This window comes from Leguminivora glycinivorella, chromosome 7 (genome assembly GCF_023078275.1).
Source record: "Leguminivora glycinivorella isolate SPB_JAAS2020 chromosome 7, LegGlyc_1.1, whole genome shotgun sequence".
Lineage (NCBI taxonomy): Eukaryota > Metazoa > Arthropoda > Insecta > Lepidoptera > Tortricidae > Leguminivora > Leguminivora glycinivorella.
Window position 1 is genome coordinate 21,549,204 of NC_062977.1, and position 27,668 is coordinate 21,576,871.

At 39.4% G+C, this 27,668-nt stretch overlaps 1 protein-coding gene across 6 annotated transcripts; it reads left to right on the forward strand.

The window, feature by feature from the left end:
* LOC125228332 (solute carrier family 2, facilitated glucose transporter member 3-like) lies at positions 1–27,660 on the forward strand. 6 transcript variants are annotated; one of them, XM_048132854.1, is made up of 13 exons: positions 229–434; positions 6,571–6,671; positions 8,822–8,991; positions 9,497–9,643; positions 11,274–11,434; positions 12,399–12,523; positions 13,718–13,858; positions 15,316–15,453; positions 21,412–21,611; positions 23,179–23,391; positions 24,677–24,779; positions 25,478–25,646; positions 27,422–27,660. In XM_048132854.1, the coding sequence occupies exons 3-13, from the start codon at positions 8,986–8,988 to the stop codon at positions 27,522–27,524; spliced, it is 1,506 nt and encodes a 501-aa protein (XP_047988811.1). In that variant the 5' UTR covers positions 229–434; positions 6,571–6,671; positions 8,822–8,985; the 3' UTR covers positions 27,525–27,660. The 6 variants fall into 6 exon arrangements, with proteins under 6 accessions (XP_047988807.1, XP_047988808.1, XP_047988811.1 ...); XM_048132850.1 differs by lacking the exons at positions 229–434; positions 6,571–6,671; positions 8,822–8,991 and adding an exon at positions 1–201; XM_048132851.1 differs by lacking the exons at positions 6,571–6,671; positions 8,822–8,991 and having other exon boundaries at positions 208–434.
* The last annotated feature ends 8 nt before the right edge of the window (positions 27,661–27,668 follow it).

The window sequence follows — 27,668 nt, forward strand, 5'->3', positions numbered from 1 at the left end:
CTGATGATGATGATGATGACTGTTTTCAAATTGGGCAATATTTCCCAAAATTTAAAGGACTCACTGGACCTATACATTGAATCATTGAATCACTACGTTTTAGGACCGGAATACGTGTACGGTGCGTCACTATTCGTTGCCATCGCGATTTTGACAGTTGACACTGACAACAAACTGAACAAACCAAACGCACTGCAAATTGTGAGCTTTGAATTTTTTCGCACGCGCGCATTGTACTTAATAAGCTTTTTTTTACACTTAGTTTGTAACTGGCGCGGCATGAGAGGCGCTGAAACTTTGATTCCAGCACGTTTTCTGACACTAATAGGCCACCTTTGTGTGCTAGTTTCCTTGATATGGGAGAGCCAGCAGAGCGTACAGCACTGTTTACCGAGCCAGTATCACCAAAACTATTTCGAAACCTATCACAGTCGGTGAGTAGACCAAATAGATAAAAAACCAAATAACTTTACATAATATGTATATAGTCATACAATTCGAAGAAGCATTTTACTGCAGTAGTGACATTGAAATTTCTCAGGGTGCAGAGGTTATTGACCTCTATGCGGTTAATAGAATATACTATCTGTTCACGTAATAATTGGGGCATAATATCAAGTGAACTTTTTCTTATCATACACTACATACACGCTTTTGACCGTTGACTTATCTCATAATGTATGGTTATTATAATAATCAGTGAATAAACTGATTATTTATGTTTATTTACTTTATGCATTTATGTTATCTTTAATTAACTCATTTAGTGAAAACAAAGATTATCTTAGTGTTTATTTATATGTAAGTAAGTAGGCATAGTCTTGTTTATAAAGGATTAATTTGTAGTTGTGTTGTTGTCCTTAAGTGAGTCATAATGTTTTGCTTTGTCATCGGACAACATTGTTTGGAACCATGATACAGAAAAAAAATGCCTTTATGGTTCATAAAAAGTAGCCTAATAGTATTTTTAGGTAGGAGTATTACTGCCATTCTAGTGGCAATTAAATTCATTTCAGAGGTAGATAAAAAAAAACTATTTAAATATAATGTTTGGAAACATAATATTTAAATCCAATTGTATAAGATTCAATTTTTAGTATTGTCTTTTCAATTCAACAATTTAATTTTAGGCAAATAAACCCATACATAAAAAATATTTTTAATTAGATTTTCTTTCTAATAGCATTGCTTAGCATGACTTCTTTCTATTCTATTATGAATATAGGGTCATTATCCTGAATAAGAATTGTAAACATGCATATGATGCATAATATTGCATAAGTGCACCATACTCCGTAGTATTACCAGTTTAAACCAGTTTGTATCGGAGTGTGGGTATGTGTTTGTGACTAGGGTTGTCACTGTATCTCATTAAATTTCTAATATAAACACAGTTATTTTGGTCTGATTTTACTATTTTGTTTATGCTAAAAATAATCCAACTATGATGTTGATGACAGAACTAGTAGACTTTAACCCTTAATTTGGCAAAGTCCGGTGGGACGGACAGGTGATAAAAAAATATTTCGCTTTTTAGGTAGAATTTTATTTAATTTAACATATGGAAAGAGACTCTTTTATGATACATGCTTTGTATAAAAATACTATTTGACCACTGTCAACACTCGTTTGACAGTTACTCGTCAAGATGGCACCGCATCAGAAGTCAACTGTTTTTAGCAAAATATTTATGCGTTTTTCTTTTGGTTTTTGTAAGAACAGGGTATTTCTGTTGTATAAATAATAAAATATATTACATAATAGTTGCAAGTGGTTATGTTTTCAATTTATTTCTCAATTTCTAATACTCATAATCATCATCTAAACAAGTTGTCCGCCGCACCGGACAGTGCCAAATATATACTAAATACGATTTGTCCGCCGTGGCGGACTATGCCAATGTTGCGGTGACACGTGTTGTAACAAATTATTATATTGTTTTGTTTATTATTTTGATTTTCTTGTTTTGGTGGCCTGCTTTTATGCTTAGATTTTTTATTTAATCCAACAGCGTGTGGTGCTGGACCAAGCAGTTAAAATTTTGGCACTTTTAGGTATACGTAGTGCGCGGATATTGTGAATGTTACATGTCGCGCGAGGGGCAATAAACATTAAAGAAAACCGGGTAGATCAAAATTTATAATTTCTTTGTCTGCCCCGAACATTGATATAATTAATTTCGGGTAGTTTTGTGTTGTTTACATCTTCGACGACATTTTGCTGGGACATCACTGTCACATCAGTCTGTCGTGATCACGGCCTGTGCAACCTGGCCAAAAAGTCGGAAAAAGTTAAAATAATGATATTTGACTATAAATATGTGTCAGTTTGATTTTCATACAAAATTATTATATTTGTTAATTTTTAAAATAAATATATGTTAAGAAATACTTGTTTATTTTAAATGACCGTATGTTTGGCAGTGTCCGCCTCAGCGGACATATTAATTTATCCCAATATTTGGCAGAGTCCGCTGTGGCGGACATATTTTTTCCAAAACTAATAAATCTAGATTTTTTTAAATATTTTTCGGACGCTTTAAAAACACCTGTTATTCAATATATTAAGTAAAATCGGAAAATTTATGTCACCAGAGTCTCTGCCAAATTAAGGGTTAAAGGTGATTCTTTTCACACTATGTGCAGTTGCAAAGTTGCATACTGTAGGCAACTTACAGTAGCCACTGTAGATGAATAAATAAATAACACTAAAAACGTTGCTTTCTGGGTAACAAAACAAAAAATATTAATATGTAACATTAACAAAACATATTCAGAAAAAATATTTCAGAACCCTTTTGAGAGATAACCCTTAGCTTCTTCCAAATTTTTAATTTTTCCATTTCTTGTGGCCTTGCTAAGCTTATGGACAGTTAATTTATTTTGAAATATCAATATTACAATTACTTATACTGATAAGCAGTCTTTACTTGAGTAATTTTTTCCTTATCCTGAACACAGCATTGTTAATGTAGTTGCTCTACAAATCGGTCTTCTCCTTATTTTTCCTGTAATAATTAAATATTACAGAAGAGAAGTGACCCTTATTAGCGCGATCAGAGGAAAACTGGCTGTATCCGATTATAGTTGATACCTGCCGAAGAGTTTACAAAACACGAGGTATTATGGCGAACACGCAGCGTAAAGACGGTAGTGCGGGCAGTCAGCCGACCCCGACGGTAATATTGCTGCACGTGAACTCCCTTCACGTGCCGTTGGATTTTTGTGCTTACCCTTTGCCCTTGAAAAAAAAACTTGGGTTTTGGCGGGAATTTTAATACTTCATTCGTTCATTCTTTTTGGTATTTATATAAGAAAGTTCCGGCCGGAAATATCGTGTAAAGAAGTTTAAAAACACCATTCATTCATTAATTGTCTTTGGTATTTAAAAACAAAGTTTCGGCGCGAAAACGTGTTGTATTTTAAGACTCGCGCCGACAAATTTATGGGTTCTACGGCTTCTACGTCATCGAGTGAATGGAGTGAAGTATGTTATTTGAATTTATATAATGTGTTCGTGTTTTTGTTTTTTTTAAATAAACACCTAAGTAGAGGTCAAGGTAAGTCGACTACCTATGATCAGTTTGGAGTTGTTAGCCATTAGGTACATAATCTCAACTGGTTTTAAATGCATTATTTATCGTCAACCGGCGCGGACAGTCGTGTTCTATTTTGTTTTTTCTTTTCCGATCGAGTGAAATGATTCGTGAACATAATGAGAAAACGGTATGTTTCTAGTTATACACGTATTTATTTATAGTGAATTTGGATGTGGAAAATCCGGTTTATATTGCGTATTTCTTAATGTTTATGCTAATGTTTTGCGAATATAAATAGTTGTCTGAGTATTAGCAATTTAAATTGTATTGCACTGCTTTGAGCTGTTTGAACAGTTGCCGTTTGAGGGTAAGGGAATAGTGAAAACGTCGATTATATTAGTGAAAAATGCAATTTCGTGAGTGTAGTACGAGGTTTGTGTATTTTTTCCTCCCTAAACGTGACCGAAAATCGCATGTGATTTGCAAAACGTTGCGGTATTCGATCGATCGACCTGTAATCGCACCTGTTTGTTGCACTGCTGTTTGAACCAGGCCCCGTAGCCGAATGGAATTTCTGCGACGCGAAACGTCACCGAAACGCCGCAGAACTGTAGTCTGGCTCTGTCTCGTCATAACGCAAGAGCGATAGAGATAGATAGCTACAAAAGAGATAATATCGTGAGCGTTTGTACATTCGGCTACGCACACTTTACTTACGGTGTGCCTTGGGTGTGCCCCGTTTTGTAGGAAGCGCTGTCTTTTTTGTACTAACTCTATCATTTTGAAGAAAAGAAAAAGAGGAGTTTGTAATGCCAGTGCGTTACTTATACCGTCAGTTTCTTGCATGTACATTACAGAGGTCTATCTAAAAAGTACATTATTGGTTGAGACATACTGGTTTCGCAGTAGGCAGGTAGTTGCGTAGTCTAAAGTGATTGGGCAGTGGGCACACATATTAATTCGTTAGATACAATTTGTTAACTTAATAAAGTAGATTGCTGTATATTTACAAAACAGAGGTAATACGATGTATAATTATGTAGGTATCACAGTTTCTAGTTACGTCTTAATTGGGTTTCCTGTTTCCGGTAATATTAGTAAACATTCCGCTAAATACGTACTCAGAACAGTCAGAACACTGGCAGAGACAGACCAAAATTAAGCTGCTATAAATTTGATAGTTAACTGAAAAACGGAAGACTTTCTTCAGTATGTATGTAATCTGGGGGCCAAGACGAGCCAAGCGATTGCGCTTCGCTTATTATATGCGAAGTATTATATGTCTCAAAAACTAGAAAATAGAGTACGATACGAGCATGCCTAAAGAATCTAGAGATTTTAAAATTTTTTTAAATTCATTAATTTCATTCAAACATCAGATACGATACGATCTTATTTGTTTTAGAGCGAAAGAGCGTGATCGCATTTTTACGTTCCTCGAAGAGAAAACATTATGACATTCCACTGTATTTATTAAATGGCATAAATTCATTGGAATAAGTCTGCTTTAAATCAAATATAAACTGATAATGGATGGCCATCAATCTAGATTGCCTAGTTGCATAGGTCACAGATAACAATGTCGCTTACAACATTGCGTCTTGTTGCATTGCTCCAATTTATGCGAATACCCAATTAATTGATATGAAATTAGTTCAAGTCGGCTGTGTGCGCTAGAAAATTGCTTATCAGTCTTTCTGGCATGACATAGTTCTTTATACCTTGGTTGCATGTACCGATTAGGTAGAGTTGCGATGGAGTGGCATTGGCTGAGTCCTTAGTGCCTACTCGGCACTCGTCCACAGGCCTATTACTTTTGATTTGCCTATTTTAACTTAGAATTTACATTAACATGTTACCTGAAGTATATAACATGTACACTTTTCGCATTGTATTTATTTACAATTATAAGTCAGAAGCTTAGATATTATAATCTTAAGTATACAAACACATCAACAGAACATACGCCACGGCAGAAACGATCAAAGTTCCGCTTATGTCCACTTTCATCGTTTTTACTTGCATGCATGCTGAACGTATTTCCATGTGTAGTCATGGTGGCTTTGTTTTATTAAATGTATGTATATTTTATTATTTAAATGTCTGCGTTTACGGAGATTTTACAAAAAATACCAAAGCTCTGTAATTTTTTATAACGTTTATCCGTAAGGATAATTACTGCATGTTCCCATAGTAATTGCAGTTAATGTAGTCTAGAGCCAATTTGGCCAAAAGTCGTCTCCTTCACGATTTTCGTCGACATCTCTTCTAAATACCTAAAACAGTTATGGATGTGTTCCTCGTTCTCTCCAGATTACGAATTGACCTGTTTTAGTTTAAGGAGGGGGGGACGGGCCGAGAAAAAGGGGGGAAAGATGGCGACCGACCATCATTGATTCACATCTCGAGTCCTATAGCACCAATCTGTTCGTGCGAGGTGTCATTTGAAAGCTTATTAAACCTACTATAATTGTTTATAAATAACAATAGTCATAAATGTAACTGTTTACAAAATATTTGAAAATATGTGTTTTTTTATCGAGCATGAATCGCACATGTACCGGTAAAAAAATGCTTCTAACTCAATAAACAATAACTTTACAGCAATTGATGTTATTATAAAATTGCGGCCACCAAGCCCGCGATAACCTATACCTAAGACTCATTTAAGCCTCCACCACACATGAGCGTTTTGAGAGCGTGACGTGAGCGGGGCGCGATGAGAGCATGCTAACTTATAGCTGTGCCTGATTCTGAACGCTTCCGTTACGTCCCAGCAAACCTACTTGTCAACTTTTAACATCCTATTAGGAGTCATCTACATATTACGTCACAGCGTAAGGGGGATAGTGTTAAAAAAACCATGACCTGACGTAATATGCGGACGGCTTTTTGGCTTTCATCTTACCCGTACCGAAAGCGACACTTAAAATTCTCTAAAATATCCCTATAGAAGGGAAACCTCCATGGAATCTATCCCTTCGCACGTATGTTCGTGAAAACGTAAAGCCAAGAAGTTTTGCATGTTGCAGGTTGGTCGCAGCATACGCCGCGTCCATAGTGCTCGTTCTGATTGAACTGACTACCTTCATACTCGGCCTTACTATGTTCTCACCCACTGTCTCTATGATCTGTATCCTTTGTCAATAACTTTCATATCTTCTATACGTCAATCTATACTATAGTCACCTTTGAACTGTACTGAATATGTCCACTTCGCCCCGTTCGTGCCTACTAAACGGCCACGTCTCAAAAACATTTTTTCGAGAAATCGCGATTTGAAATGAGCAGAAAAGTTGACAATTTTTGTGAAGGTGTGGCCTTATGCATCTTCTAAAAAGGCTTTACAGGATACATTTTTATTTTTTCTGAATTAATGACGTAATTTAATGATTCTGAACCCGCGAATCTGCAAAAATCTCAAAAAATCAACAATTTTGAGATGTGACCGGTTAGCAGGCAGGGGACGACTTGTTACAGATTCAGTAATGTTTTTGCTTCGTATTTTCACGTAAACTTACGAACGACTTATATTTCAGTCAGTGTAAGTACAATACCTACTAACGGCCCAGCCACGACATTGGTCTAAGCGAGACAGCGGTGAGCGGCGGCCATACGTGCGAATGAAAAGTCCCATCGCTGTGTCTCGCTCCAATGTATGGCCGCCGCTCACCGCTGTCGCGCTTAGACCAATGTCGTGGCTGAGACGTAGAGCGGTTTCACACAACATCCGACCCAAATCCATCCCAATCCGTGCAAATAAGATCCGTCATAGCCGTAGATCTATTTGTATGGTACTTTACCCACTAGGTACAGTCAACCAATTGGAATCCTAGGCTAGGCCACTCTACAACCATGTTAAAATATGATAAGCAGTAAGCGATTTCTTGCTATCTGGTGCCGTAGCCGAATGGCATTTCTGCGATGCGAAACGAAAACGAAACGCCGCGAAAGGTAGTCTGGCTCTGTCGCGCCAATACGCACGAGCGATAGAGATAGATATCTACGAGCGTTTCGTTTCGTGAGCGTTTCGTGAGTGTTTGTGCCATTCGGCTACGCACCCTGATTTATAACGTCACTATGACATAGTTCTACAGTGGCCTAGGGTTCCAATTGGTTGACTATATACACAACCGTGAAAATAAAATCCTTTACACCACACCAACTGTTAAAGGCTTAGTTTGCTATTCGAAAACAGATAGCAAAATTGCATTTTATCCACAAGAGTGCAAAGTAACTTCATACAAATTTTAACTTGATGTCTTAACTGGCTGGTAGAATTCACCTATGAATGATGATTTTGAATCATAAATATTGAATAAATTGATAAATTTGATTTAATTTGATGTTTTATACTTAATATTTTGTTCGTGTAGGTGTGGTGAAAATTTTTGTGTTTCACTCGGTGGCAAAGTTTGTTTAACCTTCGTGCCTTGAAACCCTCGCAACGCTCAAGATTCCACTTTTTGAAATTTAATATTGGAATCTTTCGCTTGCTCGGGTATCAATATTGGCACGTGCGGTTAAACAACTACTTTGCCCCCTTGTAAAACAAATAACTATTATTTTTACGGATTTTAGTGCGTAATTGCTCTAACGTTGACCGAACTAGCACGACAAAATACGAAAGTTTCCGAGAAAATACGATTATGCACTACATCTGTACTTGCACTGTATATTAGTCAAGTGCGCGTCTCAAGTGTCAGCTCTCAATGTCTACGCATATACTCTTATGTATTTATATCACCTATTGTTTAGATTGACGTATGGGGTTTAACCCTAATTACCTAATGTATTAATTGTTATTGAATTGTGCATGTGTGTTGTTTCTCGAATGGTTTAACTTCAATCTTCAAGTCATTCTGCTTATGTCTCTCATCCTAATATATTATTTACTACCCAATCATACTGTTTTTGTACTAAATAACAATAAAGTGGTGATGTTTTTTTTTCATTAACAACTTGGAAGTTACAAATTACGCTCACTCAATATACCTACATATACAAATTACATTGAATTAAAAGAAAAATATGATTCATATCTTAAATTTTGCTAACTGGTCATTTGATGAAACCCAATAAGTTGAGCAAATTTGTTTTTTAATTTAGGTTTATCGGGTTTGACCACTCACCCCTCTATGTACAAAACGTTGCACCGAAGATCAGTTAAGTTTCACCGATGATCAGTTAAGTCCACCGATGGTCTGTTAGTTCCACCGAAGATCAGATAAGTCCCATCGAAAGTCAGTTGGTTGCTTTTACATTTCCTGAACAACATATCAGCTATCGGTTGCCACGGGGCGGCGTGCGCCGCGCTCACATACGGTGTGATAAGCAGCTGGCATTGCGGCTGGGTGTGGCCGATTTTAGTCTTCGGAGCCGCGTTGCCTGCAGCTGCCGATATTATGGCCGCCGCCTCTGCTATATGCGCTCTTAGACGATAGAATATGTTTGTAAGTAATATGGGCGTGCTGTCACTGGGATAGTCAGCTAGCATTGCGTTTTGCGGTTAGTTGTGATCGATTTTAGTCTTCCGAGCTGCTTTGCCTGCAGCTGCGGATATTATGTCTGCCGCCTCTGCTATATGCGCTCTTAGATGATAGAATATGCTTGTGAGTAATATGAGCGAGCTCATATAATGTGTGGTAGATACGTTGCGTTTAGTTGTAGTTAATTCTAGTTTTCGGTGCTGCGTCGCCACAGAACAGGATGACCCAACGTTGGTATTTACACAAGTACCGTTGGCCTAGCTACAAAGAAAGAAAACACAGCTTAGTGCCGCCGTAAAACCCAGCCGTCTTAAGATATAGTTTTGATTAAAAGTGGACAAGAGTCGATCTACTCACTCGTAGTATTTTAAGACAGCGGGTCGTTTAAACCTGATTCTCTGACCTGAAACCTATGAATATAATGTTAGTCTTCTGTTATTAATTCTACCTTTTCTCAATGTGGTTACAGCCCACAAACGAGCATCAACAGCTGACCAACAGCAGCGCGTACAAGGGTGGATGGTCCTTCTACTTAGTACTAGCTGGTGTCGCTACTACTTTAGGCTGTTCTCTCCCCGTCGGCTACAATATTAGTGTCATCAATACACCCGCTGCGGTAAGTCTATTGTTATAAAAGTTTAACTCTCGTGGAATATATTTTAAAGATTGAAAAATGGAGGCTCAGCAGCTCACGTTTGATGTGTATCAAAATGTCAGCTTATTACATGAAATGTATGTTATTGCTAAAAGTACATATGCATAATGGAGTTAATGTAAATATAGCCTCGGAATAGTGTCCTGAGCCCTAAACTAGGTTAACCTGTCATATAGGGGTCAGGGAATAAACCACCGCTATTATTATCAATGTTATAAAGGTTGATTGTTTCTAAAAATGTTCGAATCGCTTACTAACGTATCATATTATTAGGACATCGCTTCGATTTTTTTTATATTATGAAAATTTAATAAAGTAACAAAACAGCTGCAGGAAGATATATGGACAGATTGGACAGTTACATAAAATAGTAATTATATATACCTATACTTCTAACACTGCATTTAATTAAATTATTATTATTGGCGATATGTTTCGAATCATTCGGTCGGTGATCTTCGTCAGGCATGATTGTTCACTGCTGTGTGCTCAGTGCACGGAGTGAAGTGAGAATCACATAAAGATTCGAAAATTGATATGTACATTTCAAAAATTGTGATACAAAAATCGTAAGTTGCACCATACTTTTTCAATATGCCATAAATGTTAGTCTCGAATAGATGGAGGTATTAGTTTTATTGACTACTAGTAACTGATCGTGGGAAGACGTAGACCTCTTAGTCTTAATCTGATTATACTTAATATGGTCATTATTAATCCTTTTTTCTGTCAATGTGTATTCTTCAGAATCACATGGTCGTAAAACATGATCGAGTTATGTAAAAAGGCAAAAATGTTGTGGAAAAGCTATTCAACCCATAGTATGGGCTAGTTTCCTATACTTAAAATAATAGTTATTTGTTATACAAGGGGGCAAAGTTGTATTTTAACGCCGAGTGTGGAATTGAAAAACGAGCAAGTGAAAGGATTTTACAGTTGAACCACGAGCGAAGCGAGTGGTTCGAGAATAGAATCCTGAACTTGCGAGTTTTTTTAACACACGAGAAGTAAAATACATTTGCACCCGAGTGTAACACAAAACTTTTCCCCTCACTATAGCGAGGAAACTGCAACGCAAAATATGCGTTTATCACTGCTTCCAGTAGTTCCACTGCTGGTAAATCATCTTTATTACTAGATTCACCTACTTTTTTCAATTTTAAAGCAGTTAATTTGACTTTATTCAAGGTCAAATTACTTTACCCACTAGTGGATAAAATGCGTTTTTACCCGCTGGTATTAAAGGACAAAACACGTGTTTCCGAGCTAGTGAGAGGAAAAATATTTTATGCAGCGCACGAAGTAAAGAACCACATAATTAGAAGAAAAATATAGACAATAGTTATGTTTAAACATAATTTATATATAATAAGTCAAAGAGAAAGATATAAAAGTAAATGAATTGACCGTGACGTCACTCCTCAGTATTTCATAGTAATTCCATATTAGCAAATCGTTTTAACAGTTCTTAAAAAGAAGCTGATTTGACTAGTAGAAAACTAGCCTATTGATGTTGATTGCCTATGTTATGATTTTGTTTTAACCTACACACATCTCGCAACGTCTGTCATATAACTATTTTACTTTCCAGATCATCCAAAACTTCGTAAACGAGAGCGTGATTGACCATTACGATGTGGTTGTTACGAAGAGTTGGATGAACGTGCTCTGGTCTTCCGTAGTCGCCATATTTATAGTAGGTGGATGCGTGGGATCTATTCTCGGAGCTTCTTTGGCTGACAAACTTGGAAGGTTAGGATCTTTTTAACTGAATGAGCAGTGGGCCTAGACATAAATCTGATCAAAGACATAATATGTAACTCCGTCTGGACAGCTACAGTCTAAGAAAAAAATGTACCTCAGAACCATATAGAAAAAGGTATGGTGGCCTAGATGGCGTTATACCTTTGGGGGACGCTCGGCTAGATGGCGCTAATATTTATATTTGACATTTTAACACATATCAAGCTGAGAATATGTATAAGAATAATTGACGTATAAAATGTAAATTTTATGAATAAATCATTGAATTGAATTGAATGGAATATTGGCCAAATTGTCAAAACCGAGGTTTAAAAGTTTTAAGCTTGTGTCGAGAGATGGCAGTCTATGCTCTGTGATTACATATTTTACTTTGACAGTAACTCTCTATAATACTTGACCCTCTTTGATCTGATCAACTAGGTTTCATAAGGGAGTGTGACAAGTTTGGCAGGTTGGCAGTGTATTTATTATTTAAAGAAAAAATGGAAAAATTCACACCTCCGGCAGGACTCGAACCTGCTTTGCTGGAGCAGCTATAAATAACTTAGCCACGAAGGCCTGCTGGATGCGTGCCGATTTTTCCATGCCTTCCCTCAGTTCTTAAACGCCTTACGGCTTGGCCACGACATTGGTCTATGCGCGACTGCGGTGAGCGGCAGCTATACGTGCGAATGAAAGTCCCATCGCTGTGTCTCGCTCCAATGTATGGCCGCCGCTCACCGCTGTCGCGCTTAGACCAATGTCGTGGCTGGGCCGTTAGGAATCGAGGGAAGGCATATCACATTTTTCTGTGTACTTACAGATTATAAATAGTTTCAAATTTCTAGTTTATTTTTTGCGTAATTTGAATGTAGCACATGTCTGTTATTGTATGCCTTTTTGATTTTATTAATGACAATCCTTTCAGCAACAGATAAAATGTAAAATAATAATAATAACATTGAAATTTCAGGCGGAAAGCAACACTTCTAACGACTGTGATTTCGGTGGTTGGCGCAGTCCTATTTCTAACATGCCAGGTCGCAAACTCAGTGGAGTTGCTCATATTGGGCAGACTCATCGTGGGTCTTTCTGCCGGTAAGTTATGTACATATACAAAAAATAGTTTAAATCGAGTTTACAATATTCTTACGCCCTCAGTTACAATGTTTTACATCACACTTGCAATATAAAAATAGGTATGTAAAAAGATAAAAAAATGGGGTAGACTAAACAGGGTACTAGAAATTTCAATTTCATACCTCCCTCTGTAGAATATTTTTTTTATAACCCCCGCTCCGCCTGCGTGCAATAGTACATTTAGTGTGCTAGTGTGTTTATAAAATATAAAATTTGTATAAGGGACTTAAGAATGACCTTCTCCTTCTGGAATTCAGAATAAAAATAATAAAATTTTGAACTCGAATAGGAGTCACAAATTTTCACGAAAAAGATTAACCCTTAAATGCACGATTATTTATTTTTGGTTGGAAATAAGTTTTTATTGAGTTATTTAGATGTAGGACCTAGGGAAAATAAATACAAAAGTCAGTAGCCAAATGGCAACATAATGCATTTAACCCTTAAATGCATATTGTTGCCATTTGGCTACAATGTATGTATATTTTGTATATTTTGTATGTATGTATGTATATTTTGGCTAGTTTATAGCCAAAATATAAGCTGGACTTTTTTATTTATTTTTCTTAGATCCTACATCTCAATTACTAAATAAAAACATTATTTCCAACCATTTAAGAAAAAATGGCGGAAAAGTGTGAAAAAACTGGATGATGGTGATTTTTAGTACATGATTCAGGCAGATTTTTTCAGAGTTAGTAACTATTTTATGTTTAATCATTTTATCATAGGGGTTTCTCAAATAGTGTACCTTTTTAATAGTAGTAAAAGTTTTCTTATAAATTTTACTAGTAATCATATATTTATATAAGTAAGATTTAGCCTATTTTACTTCTAACACTGATTTAGTATTAAAATCGATGTTAAATATTTTTTTATTATTTTTCCTAGAGTCAGAAAACCATTGTCTATCACATTATTAATTTCTAGTTAAAAGAAAAAAATCATGCATTTAAGGGTTAAGGGTTAACCCATAATAGGGCAGAAGAATTTCGGAAATTAGTCAGAATTCTGTCAAATTGTCAAATAAAGTCTAAACTAAGGTGGTAAATATATGCCCCCTGCCCTATTAATGATTAAAATCATCTCCTTTAGCATTCGCGATTTATTTAACTCGATTTACTCTTGTTAGTAATGTGACATTAATTTCAGGACTAACCACGAGCATTGTGCCAATGTACTTAGCGGAGTTGGCCCCCCTGGCCCTAGCGGGGGCGATGGGGGTGGTGTGCCCCATGGGGGTCAACGTCGGGGTGCTAGTGGGACAGGTCATGGGCCTTGACGTCATTTTGGGTAAGTTCTTTAACCCACCCAAGTGAGTTTTCACATTATCCAATCCGATATCGGGTGTCGGACCGATATCCCATACATTACAGGCGCCATCTTGGATTTTTTCCATTGAAACTGTCCAACACCGGGCGTCTTCGGCCTCATATTTAAAGAGTCGTGTGAAGCCCGAGTCACGCGGTCCAAAGCCGGACGTCTTCGACTTCGGCGCCCTCATACTTAAAGTTAAAGAGTCCTATGCACGACTCACGCGGTTGAAACCGGGGCGTCTTCGGCGCCCTCATACTTAAAGTTAAAGAGTCCTATGCACGACTCACGCGGTTGAAACCCGGGCGTCCTCGGCGCCCTCATACTTAAAGTTAAAGAGTCCTATGCACGACTCACGCGGTTGAAACCCGGGCGTCCTCGGCGCCCTCATACTTAAAGTTAAAGAGTCCTATGCACGATTCACGCGGTTGAAACCGGGGCGTCTTCGGCGCCCTCATACTTAAAGTTAAAGAGTCCTATGCACGACTCACGCGGTTGAAACCCGGGCGTCTTCGGCGCCCTCATACTTAAAGTTAAAGAGTCGGGCTATGCACGACTCACGCGGTTGAAACCCGGGCGTCCTCGGCGCCCTCATACTTAAAGTTAAAGAGTCCTATGCACGACTCACGCGGTTGAAACCCGGGCGTCTTCGGCGCCCTCATACTTAAAGTTAAAGAGTCCTATGCACGACTCACGCGGTTGAAACCCGGGCGTCTTCGGCGCCCTCATACTTAAAGTTAAAGAGTCCTATGCACGACTCACGCGGTTGAAACCCGGGCGTCCTCGGCGCCCTCATACTTAAAGTTAAAGAGTACTATGCACGACTCACGCGGTTGAAACCGGGGCGTCTTCGGCGCCCTCATACTTAAAGTTAAAGAGTACTATGCACGACTCACGCGGTTGAAACCGGGCGTCTTCGGCGCCCTCATACTTAAAGTTAAAGAGTCCTATGCACGACTCACGCGGTTGAAACCGGGCGTCTTCGGCGCCCACATACTTAAAGTTAAAGAGTCCCATGCACGACTCACGCGGTTGAAACCCGGGCGTCTTGATGATGATTGATTTCAGTGGTGTATTCTAATAATGTTTTAAATGAATCCTGAAACGAATATAGATTGACTTTTCTTTCTCGGAAACGTTAGTATCTGTCGCGATAGTTCGGCCAACGTTAGTATATGTGAGTGTGCACGGGAAAACGTCCCACTTTGTCGATTGCTATAAAGCCGCTTTGTCAGTTTATTCATATAAAGATGCAAGTAAATCTCGCCTCAATGGTAACCGACCGTGGGACGTTTTACTAAACACACTCACATATATACTTCTTTTAATGAGACTGATTGAAATAGCATGACACATTCGTGAGTTTCCGAGAAAATACGAAAGAAAAACATTTCGCAATAAATCTGTAATCACTAATTTTTTTCTTTTTTTTTTAGGTGGAGTCAACGATTGGCCATATCTCCTTGCCGCCTATGCTGTGCTAGTCATTATTTGTATACCGGTTATTTTTATACTGCCAGAAAGTCCAAAATATCTTTACGTAGTTAAGAGAAAAGAGGAAACTGCTTTAAAAGGTAAGCCTAAAATACAGGTTTAAAATATTGCTAGTAACAAAACGCAAACTGGTTTAATAATAAATGGTATATTTTACAATATATAATGGTTTATTTTAATAAATGTTGCTAATACAAATCCGTGTGCTCAGTAAAGTAAAGAAAAATGTGTCTAACTGTCCTGTCAAATATCTCGAAACTAGGGTATGCAAAAACCGGTTAACTTAAAAAACCGGTTAATAACCGAGACTGTTCCTTCAAAACCGGTTAACCGGTTATTAACCGGTTTTGAGGATTTTTGGTAAATGGCCGTACTACGCAATAATTACCATTACCTTTAAGAATTCTGATGTTGATGATATCGTAGCAGGTATTACTTGCACGATGAAGATCATTTTTATCCAATCTTTGGAAATTTGGTAAATGCGGAAATTGTTAAAAAAGGCTTGTGGGGTTTGAATGTGATTCGTCAGTTTTGCGTTTTCTAGGCATGTCGCGAAGGTCTACAGCTTCCAGAGCCCCTAGTAATACAAGCAATTGATGTAAGAAAACCAAGATCTCCATTTTACCTTTCTTTTAAAAAATATAGTTTGAAATATACGGTAGACTCCGGTTACAACGACGCTCAAGGGACCGCTGATATTACGTCGTACTAACCGGATGTCGTACAAAACGAATTTCATTTCTTTTAATTAAAAGTAATATCTACATCTCTATTACTAAAACATTTCAATCAATAGATTTTATTTACAGGCTATTATTATCATAGTATTAATTCCTTATTTTATTGTGACTTGTTTAGTTAGAAAAGTCCTTTTTAGTATGGGTGCTGCTCATCATTTGTAAGTAAAGCTAGTTTATACGCAATCGAAAAATACAAATTGGGTTCTATTTAGCTTATAAGATTAGACCCGAGGCGAACAAATTGTTAAAATTTTAAAAGCAATACTCCAAAAACTTACATGGCCACAATATAATCTTGCTACTTGTTGTAGGCAAGACAGGGGGCCGTGCTCGGTACTTAGCTTTGTTTCCTCAATTTACTAGTATAACTAAAAACTTTGTCGCTCGTCGTTGCAACCGGACTTGACGGACGGATTCTGTGTAAAATGTGTCGTAAAAAGCGGCTGGTCGTTAAAATCGGCGTCGTAATAAACGGATGTACTTTCATACTATCACCACAGTATAAAGCAGTAATAACTCTTCTTACAAACTTCACGCCGCGCGGTGTGTCGAAAAACTACCCTCGCATGCAGCGAAAACATGCGAAACTGGGATGAATTGGGTTGGACAGTCGGGGCCGCGTTTGCGCGCTGTGTTGACGTGTGTGTGAAAATGACGTCAGTGCCGAGGACATTTCGTTACTGTAGTGTTTATGGATGTATGGAGAACAGTTCTAAAAATGCGGATATAACATTCTTCACAATTCCTAGAATTCCAGAAAAGTAAGTGGTTGTTATACTTATATTTTTGCAGTGTTAGGTAAAAGTGAGATTTAAAGCTATAATGGCGCATTAAAATCAATAAGGATTTACCTGTAACGACATTAATTACATTGCAACCAAATAATTGTTTTTTATTTAGGTAGATATCGAAAGTTTGGTACCTACTTAAATATTGTGGAACCATCTATTCAGTCATTTTATGAAAATACTATTTCGTCAGTATTTAAGAAAAAAACACGTACCTACTTGAATGGTACGTGGTAGAAAGTGCGTTTTTGTTTTAAATAATATCTAATTATAACATATAAATTACCACATCCGTGATGTAATGTAAAAAGGCCTCCCCGTAAATATCTAATTTTGCTCCCTTGTTACACAATCTAGTATTGCGCGTATGAGACTAATATAATATGAACAATATTTTTTTGTGTATTCAATATTGACTGGTGTGGTATTACTGGTGTGGTTGGTACTTAACTTACAGTTACCTAATAGTACCTATTAGATAACAACAACTTAAACCGGTTTTTAACAGAGGCCAAAAAGTCTCGGGTAACCGGTTTTTCGGTTAACCGGTTTGCACACCCTACTCGAAACATACTCGAAACAATCCATAGGAGTTTGAATAAAATACCAGAAGAAGTATAAGATTATAAATGAAACTATTTTGACGGATTATATAGCGTATCATCAATTTAAACTGTGATTCGAATCGTCAAAAATCTTATGGATGTACTAGGTATACAATTTAATTTGTTACATAGGTAAAGTTTAAATGGTCTGTCACAGTCCGCTGATGTACCCCATAGGTCAACACCTTGGATGAGGATTGAGTGAAAATACCCAAAATAGGCAGTCCTGAGATTGTTAGGTGTCAGCGTGGGGGCAAGTCTGGACAAGGCAAAACAGGCAGATGCTAGCTTGTCGCAAAGTGCGTCCACATGAGGGGACCATGTCAAACCTGAATCCATCGTGAAGCCTAGATATTTCACCTGATCAACTTGAGGGAGGTTAATGTCATTTACGTCAATATTAAATGAATGTTCATCACTTTTACGCAGTTGGAAGTGCATAATGTTAGTTTTGTCAATGTTCAATTTCATGCCGTTAGATAAGAACCATTGTGCAATATTATGCATAACAATGTTGGCTTTGATTTTTAAGTTATTAAAATTGTCTGCGTTAACTATTATGCATGTATCGTCAGCAAACATGATGTATTCAGGTTCGGAACAAGCAGTTGTTATGTCGTTGACTAACGATAAAAAAAGGCAATTCCCCATTACCGACCCTTGGGGGACTGAGCAGTCTCCAATGGGCTCAAGATTTGATTTTTCACCAAGAACAGTGGTACTCTGTTGTCTATTGCACAAAAAAGAAGCTAGTGCCATCAAGAAGTTACCTTCGAAGCCGTAGCGATTTAATTTTTTTAGGAGCAGGGCATGATCGATCATTTCGAAAGCGCGCGACAGGTCGCAGAATATCGCTGCCACCTGTCGCCCGCCCTCGAGATGCGTCATCACCCGCGTGAACACATCACTGGCTGCATCCCTCGTCGACCGGCCGGTCTGGTAGGCGTACTGCTGCCTATTCAAAAGGTTGTTAGATGTGAAGTGCTGCATCAGTCTTGCACTTAATAAACGTTCAAAAACTTTAGATACCACAGGAATGAGCGATATTGGTCTGAAGCATTTTGGTAAATGCATTTCTCCTTTCCCCTTGTAAATAGGCTGCACTTTCACCAACTTGAGGATGTCAGGGTACACGCCAGCGCTAATACACTCGTTCAACAAGAAAAGGAGCAATGATATTACTACAGGTGGAAGAAGGTCTAAGATATGCGTTGACATGTCATTTATGTCCTTTGATTGTTTTCGTTTTACCTTTTTACATGCATTGATCATATCGTTTAAGGTAAACGGTTCAAAAACAAATGTAGGTGGTAAACAAGGCAAGTATAGTTCTAAATATGCAAGCGCATCATCAGCGCACGGTTGTGTAGCGATGCTATTTGCTTGAATGTAGTAGTGGTTCAGCTGGTCGGCGGCGGCCGCGGCGCGCGAGCGCTCGCAGTCGCCCGCCGCCCGGCTCACGAGCACGTCGATCGGGCCGCTCCTGCTGTTGCTGCGCTTGCATGTCTCAGAGGATATAATATTCCACATAGTACGACTCACATTGCCATCCTTACAGCACGCTATTTTGCTATTTACATAGTCCTTACGCTCGCTTCGTAGTGTTGCCCAGTATGCTATTTCAAGTCTAGACAAGCTCAAACATAACTCGCTGTCATCCGGTTGTTTTGATAATTTTACTTTAGTTTTACGTATATTATATCGTAATTGACGCACGCGGTCATTGACCCAAGTGCTAAAGGTATTTTTTATCAGCTGTTTCTTAACAGGAAAATAAATATCATAAAAATGTTTGATAACGTTTATTACAGATGTGGTTCTATAGTTAGGACATTGATTTTTTGCAAGTGTATTGTCCCAATCGTACAACTCAAGGCTTAATATAAAATTAGCAATATTATGTTTGGAGAACGTTCTTTTTAATGCATGCATCGTAGTAGGTACACTGTTTTGAATGTTTATGATGACATTAATACTCAAATGATCAGATAGGTTAATATCTTTTGAGAATACTTTCTCAATTTTACTTAGATGTACATTAGTATATATGTGATCTATACATGTTTTTGACGTATGCGTTACCCTTGTAGGTGTAACAACAAGCTGTCTAAAGTTGTATCGCTTGATAGTGTTAATAAGGTGCTTACTGTTAGGACATTTAGCCATCAAGTCAATATTAATGTCACCTACAATTACGACATTATAGTTTTGAATAGCCTGTAAGCTTAGCAGTTCATTTAATTTAGAAAAGTATAGGGGTACATCACCGTTTGGGGGTCGATAAACACACACAATCACGAGGTCTAATCCAATACACTCAATTGCACAAGCTTCAAAGTGGGCCTCTAGTGACATATCAGCGATTTCCTTGCGTTCTATTGTAATTATGTCCGACTTGGCGTATATGCATGCGCCACCTCCTTTTTTGTTTGTCTTGAGTATTGAGCTCTCAGGTTGTAGTTAAATATGTTGATTAAAGATATTTGATTACACTGCATCCAATGCTCTGTGAGGCAGATTATGTCGACGGGTGTTTGCGTTTGAAGTTCACTTTCGAGTCTAAATGTCTTATTTTCAAGCCTGTTGATGTTTTGGTGTAAAATATGTATCTGATTTATTTTTGTTTCTGTTGTTGTTGCCGTAGGGTTACTTTGTCTGAGCGTTGGTCTGTCCTGCTTCCTAGTTTTTGGGAGACTTGGGCTCCCGGGGTCGGAGAAAGGGCCGCCATTCCGATATACAGGTGTTAAGGGGCCACGCCGAAGCGACCTTGAAGTTATCGTAGATGGCAGATGGGATGCCTATTTTAAAAGATGTATAGGTGTCCCTTTTCGATGGTATGAGTTCAGCTGTGTACCTCGAGTCATCACAGACGGTTTTGAGGTGTTTTATAATGCCGTCGGGTGTCGACTCCTTTTTGAAATAACACCCATGGAGGTATTTGATGATTTCCACTCCTCGGATCTCAGTATTTTCAGCGGATCCTTTTATATTTAACGTACTGAGATGGCGGCGACGTTGGTGTCGGCTACGTGGTACCTCCCAGCCCTGGTCGTCCATTTGGCCATCGGAGATCTCCTCGGGGGCTGCGGAATTTGCTGTATCCGTGCTACTACACTTAATAATGTCGTCATTTTCTACTTGTATAAAATAGTTTTATATCAACTGTGACTATCACGGTAACCAAATCCAATGTGATATTGATTTGAGACAATATCACAAATTGGTAATCACAGAATTAGATTTAGATACAAGAAACAAGTTCATCTATTTGTATGGCGGCCGAGTGTGTCAGATTTTGTACTGAAGTTGTTACTTTTGCCCGTGATTTTAAATATGTCTCAGGCCCTTGAGTGTTCATAATTTTTGTGTTGTTGCAATCACGTAACGAGGCATTTTTAATGTTTTTGTTGACTTCAATTTACAAAAAATGACGCCCGAAAGCTGCAAACTGCGGATTAAAGACGGACAACTCAGTGGATTTTACTGAGTTCATTTGACACGCTAAATAGATACGTTTGCTTGATCTATGGTATATATGACATCTGTGTTGGTAATCACTAATCATAGACAATAATATCCACTGAAGTTTAAAATATGTTTTACGAAAAATTTGAGCTCTTTTTATCTTAACCTTTTGGACGCATGACAAAGACAACGCGGTTCGGATATCACGATTTTTTTTCACAGACTGATATTATTTGCTTTATATGACACTCTGTTTTTGAGTCCAATATAGTCCACCCACACATAAAAGGTTAGTTAAATAGTTAGATTTATATGAAGGTGTTTTATATCTAGTAGTCCATCTTCGATTAATTATAAGTTTTGTTCGAAATTCAAAATCTCGAATGAACGCCGAAGTCGGTCTGCCTGGATTGAACCTGGATTTAATTTTGTTCCAGCGCTAAGCCGTCTCCGCGCCGTATCCCCCAGCATACTCACAGAAGACATAGAACTCCTGCGAGAAGAATCCAGAGCTGCAGAAGAAGCTCACAGCCAGCAGTGGAGCATGCTGCGAGTGGTGCAGGAACCGCGGCTGCAGCTGGTGCTGCTGCTGACCTGCGCCATGCAGGCTGGCCAGCAGACCAGCGGGATCAACGCTGTGAGTACACCTGCACTGAACACGCTCCAGCTCTCAGCCAGCAGTGCAGCATGTTGCGAGTGTGCAGGAGCCTGCAGCTGGTGTTGCTGCTGACCTGCGCCATGCAGGCTGGCCAGCAGACCAGCGGGGTCAACGCTGTGAGTACACCTGCACTGAACACGCTCCAGCTCTCAGCCAGTAGTGCAGAATGCTGCGAGTGTGCAGGAGCCTGCAGCTGGTGTTGCTGCTGACCTGCGCCATGCAGGCTGGCCAGCAGACCAGCGGGGTCAACGCTGTGAGTACACCTGCACTGAACACGCTCCAGCTCTCAGCCAGTAGTGCAGAATGCTGCGAGTGTGCAGGAGACTGCAGCTGTGCTGCTGCTGACCTGCGCCATGCAGGCTGGCCAGCAGACCAGCGGGGTCAACGCTGTGAGTACACCTGCACTGAACACGCTCCAGCTCTCAGCCAGTAGTGCAGAATGCTGCGAGTGTGCAGGAGCCTGCAGCTGGTGTTGCTGCTGACCTGCGCCATGCAGGCTGGCCAGCAGACCAGCGGGGTCAACGCTGTGAGTACACCTGCACTGAACACGCTCCAGCTCTCAGCCAGTAGTGCAGAATGCTGCGAGTGTGCAGGAGACTGCAGCTGTGCTGCTGCTGACCTGCGCCATGCAGGCTGGCCAGCAGACCAGCGGGATCAACGCTGTGAGTACACCTGCACTGAACACGCTCCAGCTCTCAGCCAGCAGTGCAGCATGTTGCGAGTGTGCAGGAGGCTGCAGCTGGTGTTGCAGCTGACCTGCGCCATGCAGGCTGGCCAGCAGACCAGCGGGATCAACGCTGTGAGTACACCTGCAATGAACACGCTCCAGCTCTCAGCCAGCAGTGCAGCATGCTGCAAGTGTGCAGGAGGCTGCAGCTGGTGTTGCAGCTGACCTGCGCCATGCAGGCTGGCCAGCAGACCAGCGGGATCAACGCTGTGAGTACACCTGCAATGAACACGCTCCAGCTCTCAGCCAGCAGTGCAGCATGCTGCAAGTGTGCAGGAGGCTGCAGCTGGTGCTGCAGCTGACCTGCGCCATGCAGGCTGGCCAGCAGACCAGCGGGATCAACGCTGTGAGTACACCTGCACTGAACACGCTCCAGAACAAGCTGTGTAAAACTTATTATGAATCACATCGTCTTAAAACTCTTAAAAATAAAGTACAAATTCTGCCATAAAAATGCCAACTGGTAGGTGGGGCGCCGTCGACCGACCCGTGTACCATTTTCCCCGGTCTTGCAAAATACGTTGAAATATGTACCATAAACCAAAGGAAAACCGATCAAGTCCACTGGCGGGGAGCCGAAATCGAAGCCGGGTCTTCAGCTTAAACGTCTTACGTTTTTTGTACGATGAAATAACTTATTGGATATTTTAACAAGAAAAGTAATATGTCTGACATAAATTAAATATGTCATGTTATTCTTGAAGTATATTTGTCCTCATTTACGCTTGGACCTATAAATTACCTCATTTAAATCGATCTATACTAGGGTATAGATACAACTAGGGTTGTAGGTATAATCAATTATATCATTCTTTTCAGGTATTCTACTATTCCGACATAATCTTCAGAGGCGCCGGCCTATCGCCTAAAGGCTCACAATACGCCACCATAGGCTGTGGCGCTATCAACGTCTGTACAGCCGTACTGATGATAAAGTTGCTGCCAAAATGTGGACGAAGACCGCTATTACTGGGATCTATTTTAGCTGCAGCTATATGTTTAGCTGCGTTAGCTGTGTCTATAAAGTTTTTGGTAAGTAATTTTAATCCTGATCGAAAATATTTAACAAAAAACTAGCCAAAAAAAGGGTTTCTAATACGCCACCATAGGCTATGGCGCTATCAAAGTCTGTACAGCCCTACTGATGATAAAGTTGCTGCCAAAGTGCGGGCGAAGACCGCTTTTACTGGGATCCATTTTAGCTGCTGCTATATGTTTAGCTGCGTTTGCTGTGTCTATAAAGTTTTTGGTAAGTAATTTTAATCCTGATCGATAATATTTAACAAAAAAGCGAGCCAAAAAAGGGGCTTCTAATACGCCACCATAGGCTGTGGCGCTATCAATGTCTGTACAGCCCTACTGATGATAAAGTTGCTGCCAAAGTGCGGGCAAAGACCGCTTTTACTGGGATCCATTTTAGCTGCTGCTATATGTTTAGCTGCGTTAGCTGTGTCTATAAAGTTTTTGGTAAGTAATTTTAATCCTGATCGATAATATTTAACAAAAAAGCGAGCCAAAAAAGGGGCTTCTAATACGCCACCATAGGCTAAGGCGCTATCAATGTCTGTACAGCCCTACTGATGATAAAGTTGCTGCCAAAATGTGGGTGAAGACCGTTGCTGCTAGGCTCTATGTTAGCGGCAGCGATATGTTTAGCGGTCTCTATCAAGTTTTAGTAAGTAAATATTATCTTGGTCGATGATATTGACGAAATAGCACATAGGTGTTTGAGTTTTTACTAAGGCTCAAAATTAGCCAGAGAATTATGCCACCATTCAAGTATTTGTTTCACTTGATGAATAACATATTTTATTCCGTTTTTTAGATAGGCCTAGTAGATAGTGACCCTGCCCGCTAAGTTCCTGGCTCATGGGTTCGAATCACGATAGGGGCATTTATTTGTTAGTGTCAAAAATGTTTGTTCCTGGCCCCATATGTCTTCTATGTATTTAGTAGTAGTAGTATTATTAGTAGTAGTACATACATTGAGATGCGAAGTACAAAGGCGAACTTATCCCATAGAGGGATTTCTTCCAGTTAACTTTTGAGTAAATGAGAGGAAAGAGTAGTATTTAAGTTTTTTATATGTATAACATTCGTCGAGTGTCCCACATCACTAACTTTCTTGAGCTATAGGTAATCCACGATAAGTTTGCAACGACTTTCACAGCCTCGCCAGTGAAGATGTTATTTTAAATCAAACTTTGATGAAATTATGACGTTTACTTAACCCTTGCACAACCGGGGCTATGAACATCTTTGGGTCTCAGTCAGTGTACGAATTTCCTATAATATTGATTATTTATGGTCATTTCAGGACGCCATCGCAGGAATGCCGTACGTGTGTATGGCAGCCGTGTTTGCGTACGTGCTCGCTTATGGCTTCGGACTTGGGCCCATCCCGTACTTCATTGCTTCAGGTAACCATGTGTCATTTGTAACCCCCGACGCAAAAACGACGTGGTGTTATAAGTTTGACGTGTCTGTCTGTCTGTAGCATCGTAGCTCCCGAACGGATGAACCGATTTAGATTTAGTTTTTTTTGTTTGAAAGTTCAATTAGTCAGGAGTGTTCTTGGCCATGTTTCATGAAAATCGGTCCACTATGTCGCGGTCGGGGAGTTTTTCAATATATTAATTTTGTGGTTAGGTTATAGTTATTAAAGTAGTGAAACTTATGATGGGATGAGATGCAAAGAGAGGACTTAGATAGAGGTAGAAGAAAGAATAAAAAACAAGTTGAAAAGAAAGATAAAAAACAAGTAAATCTGCCTAAAGAATGTTACACCAAGTATAAACAGTATTGAATTGTATGTAAAGTAGCTATTCTTCTTCTTATCGTGTGAAGGGATCATAACTAAACTAGATAATATTTTGCTAATATCTTGCCACCTCCAACACTTGTATCTATTAAAACCATTGAATTAGCTACTGTTTTCCAATTTTGCTGCACAGTATTGTATTAGTAACTGTGTCTCGTTTAAGTAGTTCAGAGATGTTGAAACCGTCGCAGTAGATTATAAATAAGCATATATATATGACTGAAACTAAAAAAAACACACATTTGATATTATGGATTAATGTTTGAATTTAATTAACAAACTATGTTTATTTTTCAGAAATGTTTGAAGTGCCGCCCCGCAGCGCTGGTATGGCGTGGGGTTCGCTGGCCAACTGGGCTGGCAACTTCCTCGTTGGCATGACCTTCCCCGTCGTGAGGGACGCCATTGGACCTTACTCCTTCATCATCTTCTCTTCTGTCACATTTGGCCTCTTCGTGTTCCAAAAGTACGTAGTTTTATTATATATTTTAGCCCATATTTGATTTATAGTCTTTTGGAAGACAACTGGACCGGCAACTCTATGTAGGAATGACGTTGCCCGTCGTGAGGGACGGCATCGGACCTTATTCCTTCATAATCTTCTCTGTCACCTTTGGCCGCTTCAGAAGTTATTCTGTTCTATCTGGTCAATAAAAACAGTTGGAAGACAATTGAGCTGACAAGTTCCTTGTAAGAATGATGTTCTCCGAGGGACGCCATCGGACCTTATTCCTTCATCATCTTCTCCTCTGTCACATTTGGCCTCTTCGTGTTCTAAAAGTAAGTAGTTTTGTTTCATATTAGCTCATATTTGGTTTGCAAAGACTTTTGGAAGACAACTGAGCCTGCAACTTCCTCGTAGGAATGACGTTGCCCGTCGTGAGGGACGCCATTAGACCTTTTCCTTCATCATCTTCTCTGTCACATTTGGCCTCTTCGTGTTCCAAAAGTAAGCTATATTTATCTACTGTTTTAGTACCTTCTGTTATATCTGGTCAATAAAAACAATTGGAAGACAATTGAGCTGGCAAGAACCTTGTAAGAATGATGTTCTCCGAGGGACGCCATCGGACCTTATTCCTTCATCATCTTCTCCTCTGTCACATTTGGCCTCTTCGTGTTCTAAAAGTAAGTAGTTTTGTTTCATATTGCTCATATTTGGTTTGCAAAGACTTTTGGAAGACAACTGAGCCTGTAACTTCCTCGTAGGAATGACGTTGCCCGTCGTGAGGGACGCCATTAGACCTTTTCCTTCATCAACTTCTCTTCTGTCGCATTTGGCCTCTTCATATTCCAAAGGTTCGTAGTTTTATTTCATAGTTTATATTTGCTCATATTTGGTTTGTAAAGACTTTTGGAAGACAACTGGGCCGGCAACTTCCTCGTTGGCATGACAATCCCAGTCGTGAGGAACGCCAATGGACCTTATTCTTTCGTCATCTTCTCTTCTGTCACATTTGGCCTCCTCGTGTTCCAAAGGTAGGCTTTATATCTATCATTTAACTCCTCGAGTCATATGCAGTCTAAAAAGACAATTTAAAGACAAATATGCAGGTAAGAATATAAGAATTTTGATTTTGATTTTTGATTTTTTTTAAAAACGCAATAGGATAGGACCTTATAAGTACCTACTAGCTTTTGCCCGTGGCTTCGATCGCGTTAAATTCGAAATTTGCGGAATGCTCCATACAAACTTTCACTCCCATTTTAGGGAAGTGGGGGGGGGGGAGAAAGAGACTACAAGCAGCCTATGCCGTGTGTGAAAAAATGTGTCAATTCATCACTCCGTTTGGCCGTAAAAGATGGTCAAACATACAGACACTCGCATTTTTGCCATTTATAAATGTAACTAGCTTTTGCCCCCCGCGACTTCGCTCGCATTAGGCACTGGTCCCATCGCGAGCTAGTAAGCTATGAGCTATTGGCTATAAAAACGAACAAAAGATTGCTAAAAGAGACACGACGATTTTGATAGCACCGTTGGGCGAGTAACTATAAACATCGCCGTGTCTCTTTTATTTGCACGGGAGCGACTAAGTAGCCTGCCTTAGAAAGACAAAAAGTAGCCTATGTCACTCTCCATCCCTTCAACTATCAACCATGTCATTTCGTCGCTCCGTTTTGCCGTGAAAGACGGACAAATAAACAGACACACACACTTTCCCATTTATAATATTAGTATGGATATGAAATATGAATGGTACCAACAACGGACATGAAAAATCCTGTTTTTGCTCACAGATTATACTTCCTGAAACACGTGGCAAGACCCCACTTCAAGTATCGCAAATATGCAGCCGCGGCCTCCGCTCACGACCGCTCTCCCGACAAAGCGTCTAACTAAGAGTACAACAACCACATATACACCGTGTTTTTATTTAATTCCGTTAACTTTAAGGGAAGGTTCTTTAGATCAAATACAATTAATTTCTCTAAGAAACTAGCGTCTTAACTCTTACGGTTATCGAATTATTAAAAAAATAAAAAT

Excerpts from the sequence above, each read along its gene's own strand:
- LOC125228332 (XM_048132850.1), top strand. The coding sequence starts at position 4 with ATGATGATGATGATGACTGTTTTCAAATTGGGCAATATTTCCCAAAAT. Across the intron at positions 9,644-11,273 it reads TCATCAATACACCCGCTGCG|ATCATCCAAAACTTCGTAAA; the intron begins GTAAGTCTATTG and ends TTTACTTTCCAG. Across the intron at positions 11,435-12,398 it reads TTGGCTGACAAACTTGGAAG|GCGGAAAGCAACACTTCTAA; the intron begins GTTAGGATCTTT and ends TTGAAATTTCAG.